The sequence below is a fragment of the Emys orbicularis genome, chromosome 4 (genome assembly GCF_028017835.1).
Source record: "Emys orbicularis isolate rEmyOrb1 chromosome 4, rEmyOrb1.hap1, whole genome shotgun sequence".
Classification (NCBI taxonomy): domain Eukaryota; kingdom Metazoa; phylum Chordata; order Testudines; family Emydidae; genus Emys; species Emys orbicularis.
This window is the reverse complement of record NC_088686.1, coordinates 67322906-67342388: the sequence shown is the minus strand read 5'-3', so window position 1 is coordinate 67342388 and position 19483 is coordinate 67322906. Positions and strand designations below refer to the sequence as shown.

At 43.8% G+C, this 19483-nt stretch overlaps 1 protein-coding gene across 1 annotated transcript in view; it reads right to left on the bottom strand.

The window, feature by feature from the left end:
- Nucleotides 1–708: 708 nt before the first annotated feature.
- The window catches only part of DPF3 (double PHD fingers 3), a 200691-nt gene continuing 181916 nt past the window's right edge, over nt 709–19483 (bottom strand). Inside the window, exons 9-11 of the mRNA XM_065402481.1 lie at nt 7931–8043; nt 5850–5931; nt 709–985 (exon numbers count right to left, since the gene is read on the bottom strand). Coding sequence (XP_065258553.1) covers nt 915–985; nt 5850–5931; nt 7931–8043 — 266 coding nt within the window. The 3' untranslated portion in view covers nt 709–914. The remainder of the gene's footprint in view (nt 986–5849; nt 5932–7930; nt 8044–19483) is intronic.

Below are 19483 nucleotides of genomic sequence, written 5' to 3'. Positions count from 1 at the left end.
AAGTTATTTTTATTTAAATTTTAAAACCACCATGACAATCTTTCTTTTCAGGTTCTGTAAACCATTACTCCTCACCTCTTTTTAAATAAAAAACAGACTTTTGGATCTGAACTATATAACAGCGCCACTTTAAGATGGTCTCCCTGAACATTAAAAAAAGCTGGAGGGGGTGGAGTAGGTGTCTCTGAGTCTATATATCTATTCCATTCTTCTTTCATTTACAGTAAAATCAAATATCTAATATCAGTAAAATCAAAGGGTTTGATGATTCAGCAAAGAAACTGTCACCCAAGGAATTTTAGATCAGTTCCTGTCTCAGTGGCAATATGCTCGTGTTATTCACGACTCAGGAAGAACGGAGCTACCACAACCTTCAAAGCCTCTCTAGATCTACACAGTGTTGCAGTAAAGTGGTTTTCAGTCAAGCCTGTGAGGAGTAACAATTCCCAACATCCCAACCAAAGCATATCATCAGTAGTGCTTTGGGAACTATGTTGCTATTTTTTTCTTTACAAAGAAGATCAAACAAAAAAGCACAAGGCCGCACAAAATTGACTCCTTGGTATCAGTATAACAATTTCCCCCTTAACATAATGCATGTGAGCCTATTACAATACAGCATCAACCATGCACAGCAGTGAAGAGATTCCATTTGGAGAATTAAAAGGAGAACATGTTTCTTCTAGTAGAACCCAGGAGTTACTATATTAGTGAAATCTTACTCTTTGACAATAAATACCATTGTTATCTCTTCTTATACTTGAGTGTCCATTCTCTTCGATGTGTTTGTGTGTGTGTGTGAGTGCGCACGCACGTGTGTGTGTGCGCGCATGTGTGTGTCTGTGTTCTGGATGGGAACTGTGCGCTGGTACCACAACTCCAGGAGCAAATTGCATCTTGATCCCTGGAGCTCCTTAGGCTTGAAAGCCAAAAGCTGATGCTCTCTCTCTGAGTAGTTCCCGGCACAAATGACAACTCCAGCTCCCTGTAAATCAATGAAAAATCAATCAATCTCACATGCACAGTATTATCTCTGAATACTGAGACTGTATGCTAGGGATGGTTTCAATGGGACTGAAGGTACCTGCCCCAACTGGAATTTCCAATGTATTTCTGAAGCAAGTACAGCATTGCTCCTTTCCCGCTGGTGTTGTTCACTTAGAGTCAGACTAACCCCAGAAGTTACTGGTCAGTTGTGATGTGCAGCCTCACAATACTTTTTGCCATTTGATAACTTAATCCCGGCACTTCCCAATTAAACAGAAATCTTGGCTATTCAATTTCCAAAAAGTTTCTCCCTGTCAGTTTGGTTTCCTCTTTAGCAAAATTTAAAAAAACATAAAACTCCTGTGGTCTTACACATCATGGCTACATAGTTGATTCATAATTATTCTTGTCTCAGCCCTGTTAGACATTCCAATACACTCCATTAGAATCATTCTTTAGGCCTCTGTCAGTTTCTATTGGGCTCTATTGATTTTAATTGGAGGCCCACCAACCTCAAGAACTAGTAGATCAATGGGCCAGTTCTTATGTTCCAAAACCAACTAACAAATCAGAACCAGCAGAAACACTTTCAAGTGCAATTTCTTCCAAGGACATAACTATGTACTGAATATAATACAGATCTGAAAATGTCTCCGTTTCCAAGGTACAGATGGTCTGAACAGCACTGAAAACTACCCTAAATAGTTTTTGGCTAGTCTAAGTATGTCAAGGAGGCACTGCACATGCTGCCTGAACACAACAAGAAGATGGAATCTCACTGGCCATTATAACTCCATGTTTAATGACATTGTATGTGGATTAACAAAAACAAAACCATTCCCATAAAACATTAGAGACAGGCCTAAACCATAAGACCATCTCTAATTAGGGCATTTATAAACTCTACTGGGGAAGAAAAGGAGAGATTCCTTACCTCTACAGTAACTGGAGTTCTTCAAGATGTTTTGACCCTATGGGTGCACCATGTGTGTGCATGCGCACCCATGCGCCTTTCATCAGAGATTTTTTAGCAACAGCATCCATGGGTCTGTGCCTGCACCCACACATCTTCATGCTCCAGATGGAGAATATATAGGGAGGGGCAGACCTGCCATTGCTCCAGTTTCTTCTCAACCCCAAAGTTCAAAGGCAAGGACTCTGAAGCAGAGAGGAAAGGGAGGGCAGAGTGGAGTACCCCTAGGGACATAATATTTCAAAGAATTCCAGTTACTGTACAGGTAAGAAACCTCTCCTTCTTCAAGTTATTGTTCCTATGGGGGCTCCATGTTAGGTGACTCCCAAAAGTACCTCAGGTACGGAGAAGGGTACTGAGCAGACAAGTTCAGAACAGTTTGGCGCAAAGCCTCACCAAAGGCTGCAGCTGATCTAGAGGTGTGAACGACAACATAATGCTGGGAAAAGGTGTGCACCAATTACCAGATGGCAGCTTTGCAAATGTCTGGAATGATATGTTCTTAAGCGGGGTTATAGAGGTGGATTTCACCCTAGTGGAATGAGCAGTTCCCAACATAGATGGTGTACCCCAAAAGCTTCGTAACATGCTAAGATACATCCTAAGACCCATTTAGATAGTCTTTGGGTGAAAAGAGGAGCTCCTTTCATTCTCTCTGAAATGGAGACAACAAGTCTAGGAGAGGATTTGAAGGGTTTAGTCTTGTTGAGATAGAAAGCAAGGGCTCTTTTCACATCTAAAGTTTTGAGACTGGTCTCTTCCATTGAAGCATGAGGTTTGGGGTAAAAAAGAGCAGTAGCTGAATGTCCTGGTTGATGTGAAAGTCTGATGAGACTTCAGATAAGAAGCAAACATGAGGACAAAGTCACCTTGCCTCGGTAGAACACAGTACATGATGGATCAGTCATAAGAGCTCCCAATTCACTTATTCTTCTGGCTGAAGCAATGGCTATGAGGAATGCAGGTTTTTGCAGCAGGGAATAACTCCCCATATGTTCAAAGGGGGTTTCTCAAGGCATTGAGAACTAAATTAAGGTTCCAAAGTGGTGTAGACTGTCCTATGTGAGGAAAGAGGTTGGCCAATCCCTTCAGGAATCTTGTAGTGGTTGCACAAAAAGTGACACCCCTTCAACTGGCTGGTGAAAAGGCTGTAATGGCAGCCAGGTGAACTTTAATAGAGCTGAATGATAAGCCTACATATTTTTTTTTCAATTTAATAGGTAGTCATGTATGATAGAGAGGTAAGACTCAGAGAGGGAGAATGACAGCTGTTCACCAAAGTCAGAAATGACAGTTCAGCCTACTGTTTAACCCTGGGTCCAGGGTGGGCAGAGACCAGAAACGAGCCAACGTCAGTACCAGGACAGAAGTTGAATGCCAGAGCTAGAGGGTAAACTAGAGTTATAGGCCAGGGACAGAGCCGGGGATCAAAGCCAGAAGCTAATGGAGAATGGGCTGGAGCAAAAGCAGGAGCAGGGACTGGAACAAGGCAAGCACAGTTGCAGATATGATATGCATTTAGCAGCTGCTGATCTGCTGGGAGGCCAGTTTTATAAGCAGAGCTGCTAAACCAGCTGCCAATGAGGAGCTGTGGCTACTGTGTCAGTTCCAAGGCAGTGAAGCTGGGCTCATTGGTTGCAGTGAAGTTAGTCAGGGTGCAGGTCAGCAGCTGGTCCGAGATGGTCTGGCCCCTCACAGTAGGTTTTCCTCAGGACAGGCTTCCTACTATTCAGCAGCACAGACTGCAGCTCAAGAGAAAAATCCTGTTCTAGGCCCAAGAGCCATCGAGGAGCCAAGCCCAGAGGTGTAATAAGGTGAGATTAGGGTGGGAACTATACTTGTCTCAACCATTTTGGAGCTAAGAGGATAACCACTGCTTTCTGCTGTTTCAGCCTATTCAGGACTCTGAGGAGCAATGGTGTTGATAAGTGTATAGCAGAACCTGAGGCTAAGGGCTGAAGAAGGAATCTTCCAGGGAGTTGTGACCAAGTCCTCCCCTAAGGCAGAGGTGATGGCATTTTGTATTGGAGTCACGAAGAGGTCTATCGCTGAAGAACCCCAGGTGAGAAAGATCTTCTTATTTGTGATCCTGGCACAAATGTCTGCTCAGAGTGTCTGCAAAGGTGTTCTGCAGACCCGGTAGATGGGCTGAGATGTCAATTTGGTGGGTGAGACACCAGTTCCAGAGCTTTATTTCCTCTGCACATAAAGATTGGGATGTTGCGCCTCCTTGGTGGTTGACGTAGTATATCATCGCTCGGTTGTCTGTCATGCCTCTTACGGAGTGACCCTGGATCCTGAGTAGGAAGTGAAGGGATACATATTGGACTGCCCTGAGCTCAATAACATTGATGTAGAGCAACAATTCCTGTGGGCCCATTTGCCCTGTGCTGTGGAGTCCTGAAAGTGAGCTCCCCAACCTCGCATGGATGCATCTATGAGGATGATCCTTGTGGTAGATGAATCCTTGTGGAAGATGAATGCAAAAATGTAAAACCTTCTTCTGTTGAATTTGGGAGGAACCAATTCAATTCCCCCAGTAACAGGAGGGATTGAGCTTCCTGCTTCAAGAGACCCTGATGAGAAGGGTTTTTGAAAAGGGACAGGGAGAAGGGGGAAGGAGTTGAATGGGATGGTGTATCCTAATGAAATTATTTCCAGTATCCATCTGTTTGATGAGCTCCCAGGAAGGTGTGAAATGGGAGAGAGAATCCCCATAAGTGGATGGAGGACAGAATGTTACAGCGTAGGATTCATACAGTGTGGTGACTCATGACTGTCAACCAATAGGCCAAAATGGCCACTTGGATGAAGTTGGTGACTAGGAGGCAGCAATAGAATACTGCTTGTGGAAGGTGAAATACTGAACTGGGCGAGACTGTTGGACTGTCTGTGACTTGTTATATTTTTGTTGTTGTTGTTGCAGGGATGTAAATGCCCAAGAATTGCAGGGTCTTTGTGAGAGTTCAGGGACTCATCTGTCTGATTGCTGAAGAGCTTGGGCCCTTCCAAGGGAAGATCTTCTAATGTATGCTACACTTCTCTAGGAAGACCAGAGGATTGCAGCCATGAACCTCGACACATAAATATAACTGAAGACATAAAGTGAAAGGCTGTGCCAGCCACACTGAGTAAGGCTTGCAAGGATGCTTTGGCAATTGTCTCTTCTTCTGAAATAAGGGCTTGAAATTGGTCCTTCTGCTCCTGTGGCAGATGGTCAATAAAATATTTGATGTAATTGGTGGAGTTGTACTTCACCAACAAGGCATCCCTGAACTGTAGCGCAGCTGAAGAATAACTCTTGCATCCAAGTATCAAAGGGGTAGCCGTGTTAGTCTGGATCTGTAAAAGCAGCAAAGAGTCCTGTGGCATCTTATAGACTAACAGACGTATAGGAGCATGAGCTTTCGTGGGTGAATACCCACTTCTTCGGATGCATCCTTGCAAGCCTTACTCAGTGTGGCTGGCACAGCCTTTCACTTTAGGACAGCCTACTCCCCACATTCTCCAACATGGAGTATTGTAAACTCCCCATATTTGAGAGGTAGATTAATGTTAAACAGGGCCCAGACCCACCAAATTATCAGCCCTCATCCCCACTAGACAGGAGACTTCTAGCTCAGGCTTTCCTCAGTACAGAATCTCCAGCCCTTCCAAATGGTCTCTTGTTTTCCTTCAGGACTGGGTCCTTGATCTGCCTCCCTGGTAGCCAACTGTCAGCAATCAGATGTGCACTACAAAGCTACCTGACATTTTGCCTCTGCCTCATTGCTCTAAGTCTGGTTCCCAATTCCTTCACCCACCTTGCCCAAGACCACCTTCTGAATTTCCTCCCTCCTCCCCATGGGCCCTGCTGTGGCTCTCGATGTAGACTTCCAGAACATGTTACCTTCTGGAGGTTCAGACACTGGTGGGTTTAAGCAATACATGTGATAGCCACGGTCGCAGTCATCACAGAAGAGCAGCTGGTCCTGAAGCAGAATTGTTGGCGGGGAGAGGGGGGAAGCAAGAGAGAGACAGAGAGACAGAGAGAATGTTGATTAGTCTATTGCTGAGGTGGGAACACAAGCATATGTAAATCAGTACTGCACACATTTGAACACAGCTTTAACAATAAGCACATAGGGAACATGAATGGATTTACAAAACCTCACATTTCTGCTTCCAGGGTCAACCACCACACTCTCCTCACTTTGCCACAACGACCCCTTCTGGCCACATCTGACTTGAACAAGACAGCTTGAGTTTCTAACTGATAAATCTCCCTTTGAGCTGGGGGAATGCACTAGCAAGATCAGATAAACAGAGAGACATTTACCCCCAGACCACACCCATATATGAGATTGGATTTCCCACTTCATTATACCCTCATAGACTTTAAGGCCAGAATGGACCATCATGGTCATCTAGTCTGACCTGCACATTGCAGGCCACAGAATCTCATAATAGGCCACTCCTGTAATAGACCCATAACCTCTGGCTGAGTTACTGAAGTCCTCAAATCATGATTTAAAAACTTCAAGTTACACAGAATTCACCGTTTACTCTAGTTCAAACCAGCAAGTGACCCATGCCTCATGCTGCAGAGGAAAGCAAAAAAAACCTCCCAGGGTGTCTGCTAATCTGACCCAGAATGAAATTCGTTTCCGACCCCAAAAATGGTGATCAGTTAGACCCTGAACATGTGAACAAGACCTACCAGCCAGAGACCCTAGAAAGAATTATCTGTAGTAACAGAGAGTCCTCCCCATCTAGTGTCCCATCTCCATCCATTTGGGATATTTGCTACTAGCAGCCACAGATGGGCTACATGCCACTGTAGGCAGTCTCAATAATATATCACCTCCTCCATAAACTTATCAAGCTCAGTCTTGAAACCAGTTGGGTTTTTGCCCCCACTGCTTCCCTTGGAAGGCTGTTCCAGAAACCTTCACCTAATTTTAAGCCTAAACTTGCTGATGGCCAGTTTATATCCAATGTGTTCTTCTTTCAGCACTGGCCCTTTCAGCACTTAAATAACTCCGCTCCCTCCCTGGTACTTATCCCACTGATTTATTTCCCGTCAGCCTTCATTTGGTTAGGTTAAACAAGCCAAGCTTAAGTCTCCTCTCAAAAGGTAGGTTCTCCATTCCTCTGATCATTTCTGGTGTTACCTATTCCAGAGCATCCCCTCTTGCCAGGACCCTTTTACTCTCCAGCCTGGACAGAACAAATTTTGCAAAGTTCAGCAGGTTAGTGAGGGGGGGTCTGTAAATGAGCTGTTCCTATCACGAGGACTGTAGCTCTTCACATTGTCACAAAAAACTATGTTCGGGCGGGGTGACACCCATATACTGTACTGAAAATCCCCCCTTCGCTCTTAAAACAGAATGCACCCAGACTCTTAAGATTTTTCTGTTTTATTGCTAAAAACAAAATCCAGAGAGCTGCTTGACGTTTATCTTGCTATGGAGCAAAGGAAATAGACTAGATTATCAATAAAAAGTCCCTTCCAACCCGAATGTTTCCATGGTTTTGGGTTTTATCATAAAGATTGAAGTTCATATGAGCTTCAAATTGCGTGACATGGGAGATTAGTAATAGGAGATATACCTGCCATCTCTAGACCACCACCCATTCAAACCCAGCCCAGATCACAGCTGTTCAATGACCTATGTGACATTGGGTTTGTGGCTTCAGTCCAGTTTCTATGGGACAAGTGTCCAAATCACAAATACTATCATCTAAATTGGCCTTATATGGCACCCATGATAATCTCAGGAGAGACAAATGATTAAATGAGTTCCTGCGACTGGACTAGAGAGGTTCTTTCCAAGTCAGGGCTCAGGTATACTGAAGGAGCAATGGAGGAGTGACCCATCGCTGCTGCCAGTGTTTTACAGTTTTGTAGTGAAACACAGGACAGTATTCTAGGGCAGTCATTGCAGTTGCTTTCACCAGCACTAATTTACATTAAAAAAACCAACTCACATCATTTTCAGAGGTCCCACAAAGGCTGCAGGATTTGCACTCAATGCATTGCCACTTATAGGTTTTTACAGCCTCCGTCATGTTTGTGGTGAATTGCAGGCAGGTAGGGTGTCCTGGAGAAAATTGGAGAGGACTGTCATTATTACTGTTTACTTTTTTAATGACTTGTTATTAAATTGGGGGACAAAATGCACATGGACATGGACTGATCACAACATGGGCTGCAACTAGCGGATACCGAAGAGGAAAGCAGGCATTAACCCTTTCGCTGCTGGGCACACAAAAAATCAGAGTAATCCCTGCCCAATTCCCCATTGGCAAAGCAGTAATTTGTTCAGAGCTCTTAAAAACATTTTTAAAAGAAAGTGAGAGAAAGAAAGAAATCAGAAGCTCCCACTTTCAGAGGGAACTCATCCATCTTAATAGGAATGGAATTATGTTTTAACTGGCAGTTAATTCAGCCTGATTGAAGGACTTGGTTGCAATGAGATTTTATTCCTCTTTTCAAAGCTTCCCTTCCCACTGTCCAAAGATTTACAAATAAAAGAGTGATTCTGTAAACTTTGCTTGAGTGGGAGCAGCAGGGTATGGAAAAGGGGCAAGGGATAGCATGAAGGGGGTGGTTTTTTTAAGAGCTCTGTGCTACTCAAGTTGGTTGGCAGAGAAGAAACCAAATTGCATAGCTAACCCTCCAGGTTAAAAAAAAACAAAAACAAAAAGCCACCAACTCCCGCAAACGAACTAACCAAAAGGAATAAATAAGGGAAAGCTAGCAAAACAGTCACATCTATTTGGGAAGGACAAATTGCCAGAGTGACAACCCTCTCCCCTACATGCGTGTCGACTCCAGCTTTGTGAAACAGCAGTACCACGGTAGCAGGGTCAGCAATGGGCTTTCTGGAGGGGGAAAATATAAACAAACAAGCAAACCAAGGTAGGATGAGTGTTCCTTCTGCAAAACAGAACAAGAGAAAAAAAGCCACACCACTGAAATAAAGTACTATACCCAAAGATCACCATTCAAGGTTGAAACAGTCTTTGGTCACCTGGAGTTAAATATGGTCTTCCTTCTCAGAAAACATTATGTTTTTCACCCCTCTGTTGTACATACAAGTATTAACACTGCATACTGCATGGGAGAAAGTGGTATATAAAGGAAGTGTGTGTGTATGTATATAAGACACACACACACTAAATGTAGTTTTGGACATCTTCAGGAAATATACAAATACACAATCTTTTGCCTCTTGCACACCTGCTATTATTGGGCAGCTATCAATAGGGAGAGAAAAAAAAGCCTTTTAACTTCATTGTTGTAGGAACATTTGTAGGAAGGTGGTCAGAGTAGAAAAGTAGAAGATATTTTGCTAGTAAAGAAATTAAGGTCTGTCATTCCTTAGTGGTTACAAATGTGCATGTGAGAATGTACCTTTCACTACCAAATCCCTCAGCAATGTTTCTCTCCTTCTGTTGTACTTTCCCATAATTAGTATACAATATTTGGAAGCTTGTATTTTCTCAGCAGTTACGTAAATGATTTCTCAGTGGCTGGGTAACCCAATAATGCTGACAGAGAATAGCCCTTCTTATAAATCAGTTATTATACAGTCACCAATTGCTGTAGGATTCTGGGTCTCTGGTTATGCTAGTGTGGGATCGGCGTGAGAACTAAGGACATCTAGTGGTAAAATACATGTTCATAAATTAAGAAATGAACAGAACATAAAGGGGAGGCAGTATTAAAGGAAGGAGAAATCAGTGTCAGAGTCTGTTAATGTTATTCTATTAAGAGCTGGAATAAACAGTCTCATTGAGAGTAGTGACAGGCCCAGACCAAAACCCTGGCTAAGAAGAACCCCTATTTTTGGAGTGTTTTAAATCTCAGCACAGAACTAGATCCAGATTTTGCAAACGGCACCTATCGTTATGATGGATCAAACCAAAACCAAGGATCTGCACATCCTGAACTATGAGGTGTCCAGACACAGATTTTGTGATTTGAGCTCATCTCTAACTGAGAGTGACTCAGGGGATTATTGCTGAGATGGCGCCTGCAGAACCTGACATGACACTTGGTTGGTCCTCCAGGGTTAACTCCCGGCAAAAACTGAAGTTCATTTTAATGTCAGTAATCTGAACAAGCACACCACACAACATGTAAGAGAAGAGTTCATTGCAACAGCAACTAATTGATGTCCACAAAGGCTGCACAATGCTGGGATATATCAAGCAAACCCACTCAGACAGGGACCCCATGCACTAATCACAGAGTTACTAGCTTCAGTCACACATGAAATCAGCACCGGGAGGAATGGAATGAAATTTAACAGAAAGTAAATTAAGGCTCAATATGCACACACGCACGCACACACAAACCCTGCATTGTCTGTTACTCTTGACAACATCTCCATCCTGCCTGGCAATCAGACCCATAACCCAGGAATCATTCCCTCTCTTTGCCCCATATATCCAGACTGTTTCAAAATCTTTCCATTCTTCTTCCATAATGTTTTTAGAATCCTGCTTTTTATTGTCCAGACTCAAAAACTCTGACCAAGGCACTCATCACCACATGCCATAAGTACTGTAACCTGCTCTTCTTCAGCTTCCCTGACACCAACATCACCTTCTTCCAGTCCATATAGAGCACAGCTGCTAAAGCCGTACTTCTTGCCTGTTCTTCTGGCCACATCCTCTTCCTTTTCGAATCCCTTTATTAACTTCCCCTCTTACACCACATGAAGTTCAAGTTTCTTGTTCCCACTTTCAAGGCCCTTCCCAGTTTTACCCCTCCTTCCTTATCTATGTCTGTCTTTTATCATGTATCAGAGGGGTAGCCATGTTAGTCTGGATCTGTAAAAAGCGACAAAGAGTCCTGTGGCACCTCATAGACTAACAGACGTATTGGAGCATAAGCTTTCGTGGGTGACGAAGTGGGTATGCGTCTGACGAAATGGGTATTCACCCATGAAAGCTTATGCTCCAAGACGTCTGTTAGTCTATAAGATGCCACAGGACTCTTTGTCTTTTATCACGTCACCCCGGCCCTTTTCTTCTTTGCCAATGAGACCAGCCTGGACCACCTACTTCTCTACTCCCCAAAACATCTTTGCAATTTCTTACACGCTGCTCCTCATCCAATGGATCACCTCCCTGAACTGATCTGTCCCTCTCCTTCTTTAAATCCTTTCTCAAGACTCGCATCTGCCACAAGGCCTACAAGAAATCAGCCACTTTAAGATGGCTAGGCTGAGTTGGGGAAATAATGATAATGGAGATTGTAAAACATTCCCCATTAGTCGGATCTACTAGCAGTGCCAGTCTGGCCTATTTTTAGGGGAAGTCACCTGCAAGGGGTGCCAGTTTATGCAGCCCGCCATGCCCTGTCCAGGAATTTTGTGAATGTCGAAGGGGCAACTACAGGTGGCCAAATGATTGCACATCCCTAGGACTAGCTCTCTCTGCTAGACCAGAGTTTCTTCACTTTCTGAAGAAAGAGATTGTCTCATGGATACTTGTCCTTCCAGCCTCCAAGTCAGGTTCTGATTCATGTTCACGACCCTCCTTTGTTGTGACCATAGCCCCAATCCAACTCCTCCTGCAGTCAATGGAAAGATTGCCACTGACTGCACTGGGAGTTAGATCAGGCCCTCTAATACTTGGAGAATTTGTCAATGTACAGTTCACAGCATTAAAGTCAAATGAGTTTTCTTTTCCCTGCTCTCCTTTCTGGCTCTCCAGCTTCACTCTAGACCGGCCTTGTGTTCTGCATGACACAATGGAAACTCCATAGCAGAGAGTTCCCGTGGCTATGCTCCCACAGAGCATCTAAGCTCCAGAGCAGAGCAGCTTCTGGCATTCCCCCTGCTAAGAGCGGAAGAGCCTAACTGAACCTGAGTCTGATAGACATATTTTGGTAGATTCACAGTGATAACAGAAAAAGCCTGTTTTGCAATTACAGGTATTTCTAAAAAGGCTTGCACAGACAGCAGCCCAAGAAATGGCCTAAATGACAGATGTGGTGGAGCTGTGTGCGACAGGGAGCTATAAAGGTTTTATTGCACCATGTCTGTGGTTGTGATTGCCTAGAAATACTTTTAGTTCTACAATCCTGTGATAAACTGTATTTAGGGTAGGTTGAGATGTGCAGTGAAGGTTCTGCAGTTGAAACTCAGTTAATAATCCTGATTATAACAGATTCCAGTTCAGTCTCACATACCCATATGAGCTCTGCAAGCTAACAGGAAGAAGTAGCAGCACAAATGTATTGTGTCCTTGAAGTCAATAGACAGAATGCTAAAATGCACACAGATAGTACCTTGGTCAAAGGTTCACACAGTCACTTTTCTAACAGACCATAACTGCACTATAATGATAACTTTCGCTATGGAACAAATGCTATAAACAACACATACAGCCAAACCTGCACTAAGGAAGGTAACTGCAAGTAAGCCCTTGGCCGTAAGCAACCAGTTTAATGCATAGATAGCCCTGAATCAGAACTCCAAATCAGAATGAACACTTGCCATCTTTGTGGATGTTCAGATCTGGATCTGAACTCTGTGGCTGAGGCCCACATGGTCAGTACTTTATAGTTCTCCCAATGTTGCTTCAAATGTCACGTTGCTTGATCTTACAGCACATCCAGTAGACAGCTGATTTGGGGGTAGGAGAGATCATGTCAGAAATATTTTACTGGGTATGCACACAATGCTAGTATAGGCTAGTAGAGAGGAAGATTTTAACACAAATACCTTAACAAATATTTTATATCTCTCCATCCCTCACAGACTGTGTGACACTAAAGACGAGGAATGACATTGCGGCCAATAGTGATCTGCTGCATCCAGGCATTCTGCGATCAGTACAGACCTTAGAATGGCTCATTAGTGCTTCTTCAATAATGAATTCTGCATCGCAAGGTTAATTGTAACCATGTGCACTGTCACAACCACCACAGACTGTTTAAATTAACAATCCAATCAATAATCTTTTCCAAACAATAGCAGAGATGATTTTGAGACAACAATAAGCACCAGCTTCCTTTTTTTTTTTAAAGAAACAAATCTAAAAATATTTATGCTAAGCAAAAGGGATTTTCACCCAGTTTCAAAAGGAACATATAATCAGCATACAGTGCAACTGTCAGACAAGATTATGGTATTTTTCAGTCCTTTCCTCAACCACGTATGTGTGGTGGGGTTTTTGTTTGTTTGTTTTTGTTTTAATCAATGGCATAATGAAAACCCATGGGGATCCTGGTTACCTTCTGTCAGTAGTCCATAAACTATTCAGGTCTTTAAACAACCACAGATAGATGGTACAGGTAGAATGTCCAATGTTGCAGCCACCCCGTATAGGTAATGGAAATTCCATGGGCAAAGTAACTGAAGAAATCAAGCGCTTCATATTGCTATGATGGAATCAGCATTGGTATAACTGGTGTTGTTATTACAAGGAATTAGAGCAATTACTGAAAATAAAAGGGCAAGCTGTAATTCTAATGGGGGGTAGCATGAAAGTACAGATTCTGTCTTCACTTGTCTGCCTAAAGATATAGTTTATAATGCTTACACATGTGCAGTATTGCCAAAACCAGGCTTTCAAAAATCATGAGTCAGGCCCTGCAAAATTATGAGATTGTCTTAAAATGTATAAGATTTCTTTAAAAAATTGTAAATTTGGGGTTCTTTTCATTTGCATTCTGGTGTTTGTCTCTCAGGGTCCCATTCTGAAGCTTTCCTCAGTAACCATGAAGGCTAGAAACATAAAAATATGAGAAAGCTGAAATTCTCTATAATCACAGGATTCCAGGACCTGGAACTTTAAGAAAAAGCACCATGTGTCACAAGACTCATGATCAATTTGCAAGAATTGGAAAAACTGGGTATTTATTCTTGGCGTTTCCATAGCCCTTTCTATCATCAGAGCTCTTTCTCAAAATACTAACGTTCTAATCATGCCAATATTTATGCATGTGAGTAGTCCTAGTGACTTAAATTGGACTATTCATGCACCTAAGTGTTTTCAGGATGAAGCCCTAATTCACTGATCATCACAATAACCCTGTGTATTAGGGAAGTACTGTTATTTCCATTTTACAGATGGGGAAGCTGGGGCACAGAGAGATTAAGTGATTTGCCCAAGCCCACAGAAAGAATCAGTGTCAGAGCAGGGATTAGAACTCAGGAGTTTCTGGCTCCAAGTCCACAGAACAGACCACAATTGAATTCACCTTTTGAAATAAGGTGAAAACGTTAAAAGCATCAGTGCTGGATATTGTTACAACCGGCCAATATTTTATTATTAAAGAAAGGGAGGGGAAAAGAAGGCACTAACAAAGCTTATTTCTGCCTCCTGGTGACATAACAGTGAGAAAATCTGCCCTTTTCTTTCAATGGAGTCACTATATGAATACGCACATTGCTGCACCCTACAGAGCGACAGTAGGCATTCTGCAGGCATGCAATACCGGTGCTGCAGATGCTGCTGACCAAATGCTGCTCTGCTACAGAATGAGCCTTAAAGGGTTCTGGTGGCCTTAGTTAATAGACAGGCCATCTTGATTCTGTCAGCTAGCTCCAATATGCCAGTAATTGTGAAAGAATTAACTCCATCAATATTGATGGGGATCTGAGGCCATTCAGCTGTAGCAGAGCACACCATTCTTCACTCCATAGTTTCTCTTTGACCAGTGTGGACAAAGCAAAAAAAAAAAAAAAAGATATTCTGATGCCCTAGCACTTGGGAGGTGCAGGCAACTGCATTCAAGAGATGGTAGTTTGCTCCCAGGTACTGCCAGTTCCAGTGAAGTAATGCATTTGAATTACAAAGAATATCAAATAGAATGAACCCTGTTTTAAGTGGTCACCCAAGGAGCCAAAAAAACCCTCTTGCATAATAGACACTGGGACAAATTCTGCTCTGAGTTATGCAGGTATGACTCCAGCTGGAGTCAATGGGAATTGCACATGTGCAACTGAAAGGAGAATTGACTTGTGGTCTATATTTTAAGTTCTCCTGGAAATGCTAGGGATGTTTTACAGTGGTTGTTTAGTCCATAGTGCAGGTTTCACTGTATTCGTTCATACGCTTTCCAAGTGTTGTGCAGGACTGTGGTCATGCAAATCCCAATGATCATTATGGGAGTGAGTCTCCTAGCTAAATACCTCCCAACCTGAAGCAATTCTTTGAAAATCCTGTACCCTAGGAAGCCAACCAGCCAGATCTCTCTCTCTCTAGCCTTGACTATCCTACACATTTTACCTTAAAATTTCCCACCATGGCTACCAACCCCATATGTACCCTGAGAGTGCTAGCATGCATGAAATGCTCGCAATTTTAGGTAAAGCTTAGGTAAAAATGTGAAGGATAGACAAAGCCCTTCTCTTATAAGGCAAAAACTCCGACATGACTGGCCATATTTTTTAATGATTCTTTGTTTATACTAATTGAACCAATCTGCTATCAATTATTCATATTTTTAAAGGGAAAAAATCCAGAACTTGCTGGGCATTAAAAAGTGTCAAACAAAAATACCTGCCACTATTTGTACAAGACCGACTGGCAAACAAACAAAAAAAACCACAATGTTGTGAGCTCACCCCATTAATTAAAACCCAGGAAACCTCTGATCAAAAGAAATCACGAGCTAGTAGCTAAAACGAAGAGCAAAGACTTGGGAGTTCTAGGTTCTGTGCCCAGCCTTGCCACAGACTTCCAATGAGAGCTTGGGCAAGCCATTTAACCTCTTTGACTCAGTTTTTCCATCTGTCAAATGGCATTAATTATTGTAACAGGAGTTTGGTGAGGCATAATTTGTTAATGTTCGTAAGGCACTTTGAGATCTGTGGAGACAAGGTGTTATAGGTGCAAGGTCTTTATTAATAAAGCTGATGAAATTACCAGTGCTAATTATTATCATAATTCATCAATGTTGCATAAATAATGAAGTAAAAAATAGATATGTTAATTTCAGCTCCATTATAAATACAGGTGTTGTGGAAAATAATCAATGTTTGCCAATGGTAAAGGACCAGAGATGTAAGGAAAATGTGTTTAAGCGTGTAAGATATTTATAGAGAAAATGAGGAATTCATCAACTGGGGTAAATTCTGCTATTACAGCCAAGCACCTTGGCTGTAGAATTAACTGAGAGCAAAATTTGGCTCAAAGGATGTGCGTATTATAACATTATGTACATATCTGCGTGGGGGAGGGATGCACACACACACACACACACACACACCCCTACCCGAGAGAGAGAGAAAACAATTCATTCTAAAAGGATGTGCTCTGGAAGATTTATTTGTAATAATTTGGGATGACCTGCATAACACACAAGTGGCAAAGCAATGAGTGAATTATTCCGGCAATATCAAAAGAGTGCCAGTAAAACGTTTATCCCACCTCAAACCACCATGTCTTCTGAATATGCCGCTATTTTACACACAAATACCTTTCAAATGCTTTAGAGTGTTTTAAAATGGTTTTATTGGTACTTCTAAAAATCTTTCCCCCTGTAAATCCAGACTTCCTTAGCACACATAGTCCAGCTGTACAGGTCTTAATATACCCAATAGATTTTAAAAGGCTCTAAAATTACCTCAAATCACTTTAATGTACATAAAATGTCATAATGTGAGAGTTCTGTATTTTGAGCTAGACATCAGGGTACAAGTTCTGTATGTCTCACTGGACAATTGGGAAGAGGAAGTTACTTACCTGTAACTGGAAGTTCTTTAAAACTGGACAGTCTCTACACAAAAGAATAAATGGACACAAATCTGACATCAGGAATCATAACATTCAAAAACCAGTGGGAGAACACTTCAACCTCTCTAACCACTCAGTGACAGACTTGAAGGTGGCAATTTTGCAACAAAAAAACTTCAAAAACAGACTCCAAAGAGAGACTGCTGAACTTGAATTAATATGCAAATTAGATACAATTAACTTAGGTCTAAACAGAGACTGGGAATGGTTGGGTCATTACACTAATTGAATCTGTTTCCCCATGTTAAGTATCCTCACACCTTCTATAGGTCATCTCGATTATCACTTCAAAGGTTTTTTTTCTCCTGCTGATGATAACTCATCTCAATTGATTGGCCTCTTACAGCTGGTATGGCTACTTCCACCTTTTCATGTTCTCTGTATGTATAAATATCTTCTTTCTGTGTGTTCCATTCTATGCATCTGATGAAGTGGGCTGTAGCCCACAAAAGCTTATGCTCAAATAAATTTGTTAGTCTCTAAGGTGCCACAAGTACTCATGTTATTTTTGCGGATACAGACTAACATGGCTGCTACTCTGAAACCTGGAAGTTCTTTGAGATGTGTGGTCCCTATCTGTATTGCAAACGCAGGTGCACATGCGTGCCATGCGCCGGAGCCAGAAGTTTTCAGTAGCAGTATCGGTTGACCCACACATGCATCATACATTGCCTCATGCTCCAGGCAAGGTTATAAGGGGCCGTGCGGGGTGATACACCCTTAGTCACCCTCTTACTTTTGAATAGCGCAGACCGCAGCAGAGGGGACAGTGGGCAGGTATTGGAATACAAATAGGGACCACACATCTCAAAGAGCCTCCAGTTACAGGTAAGTAACCTCCTCTTCTTCTTCGAGTGATGGTCCCTATATGTATTTCAAACGTGGGTGAGTATCAAGCAGTGATCAGCGTGGAGGCAGATGCGAGGAAGCAAGAGGTATTGCCGTCTGCAGGACGGCCCGGCCCACAGCTGTCTCTTCCGCCACTCCCTGGGTGATGGCGTAGTGGGCGGTGAAGGTATGCACGGAGTGCCAGGTCACCGCCCGGCATATGTCATGCCAGGGGATGTCAAGCAGGGAGGTGGAGGTGGTATCAAGCAGTGATCAGCATGGAGGCGGATGCAAGGAAGCAAAAGGTATTGCCATCTACAGGACGGCCGGCCCACAGCTGTGTCTTCCGCCACTCCCTGGGTGATGGTGTAGTGGGCGGTGAAGGTATACACGGAGTGCCAGGTCACCACCCAGCATATGTCATGCCAGGGGATGTCAACCAGGGAGGTGGAGGTGGTCGCATGTGTCCACGTGTAGTGGGCCTTAACCCTGTTGGGCAGCAGGATATTAGACTGCCCATAGCACTCTGTTATGCATGTAGAGGCCCATTTTGATATGCGCTGTGAAGAGAAGGCTTGGCCCTGCAACCTCTCTGCAATGGCTACAAAAAGGCGTGCAGGGGTGCAAAAGGTGCGGGTTCTGTCAAGATAGAACGAAAGAGCGTGGCGGACATCTGATGAGTGCAGGGTCCTGTCCACCAGAGTGGCGTGGCTTGGGATGGATGACTGGGAGGTGGCTGGACTGGTTGAGGTGAAATTCTGAGATCACTTTCGGGAGAAACTTAGGGTGAAGGTTATTCTGAAACTCGGCCATCATGGACGTCAATTTGCTGACCCATCTAGCAGAAGTGATGGCTACGAGAAAGATGACCTTCATGGATAACTGTGAGATGGAGCACATAGCAGGGGCCCAAAGGGAGGTCTGGTGAGGGCAGAGAGTACAAAATTGAGGTCCCTGGGGGGTGTAGGTTTAAGGAGCAGTGGAAAGTTGTTCATCTACCCTTTCAGAAAGCAGGTGATGGTGGATAAACACCGAGTGGGAGGAAGGCACTAAGCACTGCCAAGTGGACGTGGACCGAGCTGGTGGGGACAGAGATGTCACTGAAGGGGAGATGGTGGCATTGCGCCCAGGAGACGAAACACTTCCATTTCGCTGCATAGCATGCCCGTGTGGAAGCTCATCTGCTGAGCATAAGTATGTGCCACACCGGTGTTGAGCAAGCATTGTCTACGTGCAAGCCCCATCCAAAAACAAGGCCATGAGGCAAAGCAGGCCTGGGCTGGGATGTTGGACTCCATCTTGGTCCTGCATGAGGAGGTCCAGCAGCACAAGGTGGTGGATGGGGGGGGGGGGGTGGACAGTCTGAATAGGGGCACATGTCCATCCAGGTGGGCACCACAACTGGCTAAGGAGTCGTCCGTGGTGAGGGTGGCAGTTGGGACAGGAGTCTTGAAGGGGGTGCCTATCAGCACCTTGGAGGGGTCGGTCCATTAGGTGAGGGAGGCCCGGACCAGACATGGGACAGTCAGTGTGGCATCCAGGTAGTCGATGTGGAGTCTGCAGACTGATAGGAGCCACAGCTGTAGACAGCGCATGTGCAGGCTGGTCTGTGGTGTCACATGGGGGCAGGCCGTCATGTGGCTGAGGAGGCAGAGACAGCTGCGCACCATGGTGCATGGGTTGCAGCATACAGCTGCCACTAGGGACATCAGGGCAGGAAAAGGCCTGAGCTGTCCCAGAATCTAGGCATGCCCCGATGAAGTGGACTGTCCACCTCAGGACAAGAACAGATTGCTCCTCATTTATACAGATGCCAAGAGCGCAGATGGCCAATGTCGTCTCTGAGAGGGATGGTGCCACCAGAAGCCAGTCATCTAAGTAAGGGAACACAGAGTACCCCAGTTGTCTTAGATGGGCTGCCACAACCACAAAGACTGTGGTGAAGACCCT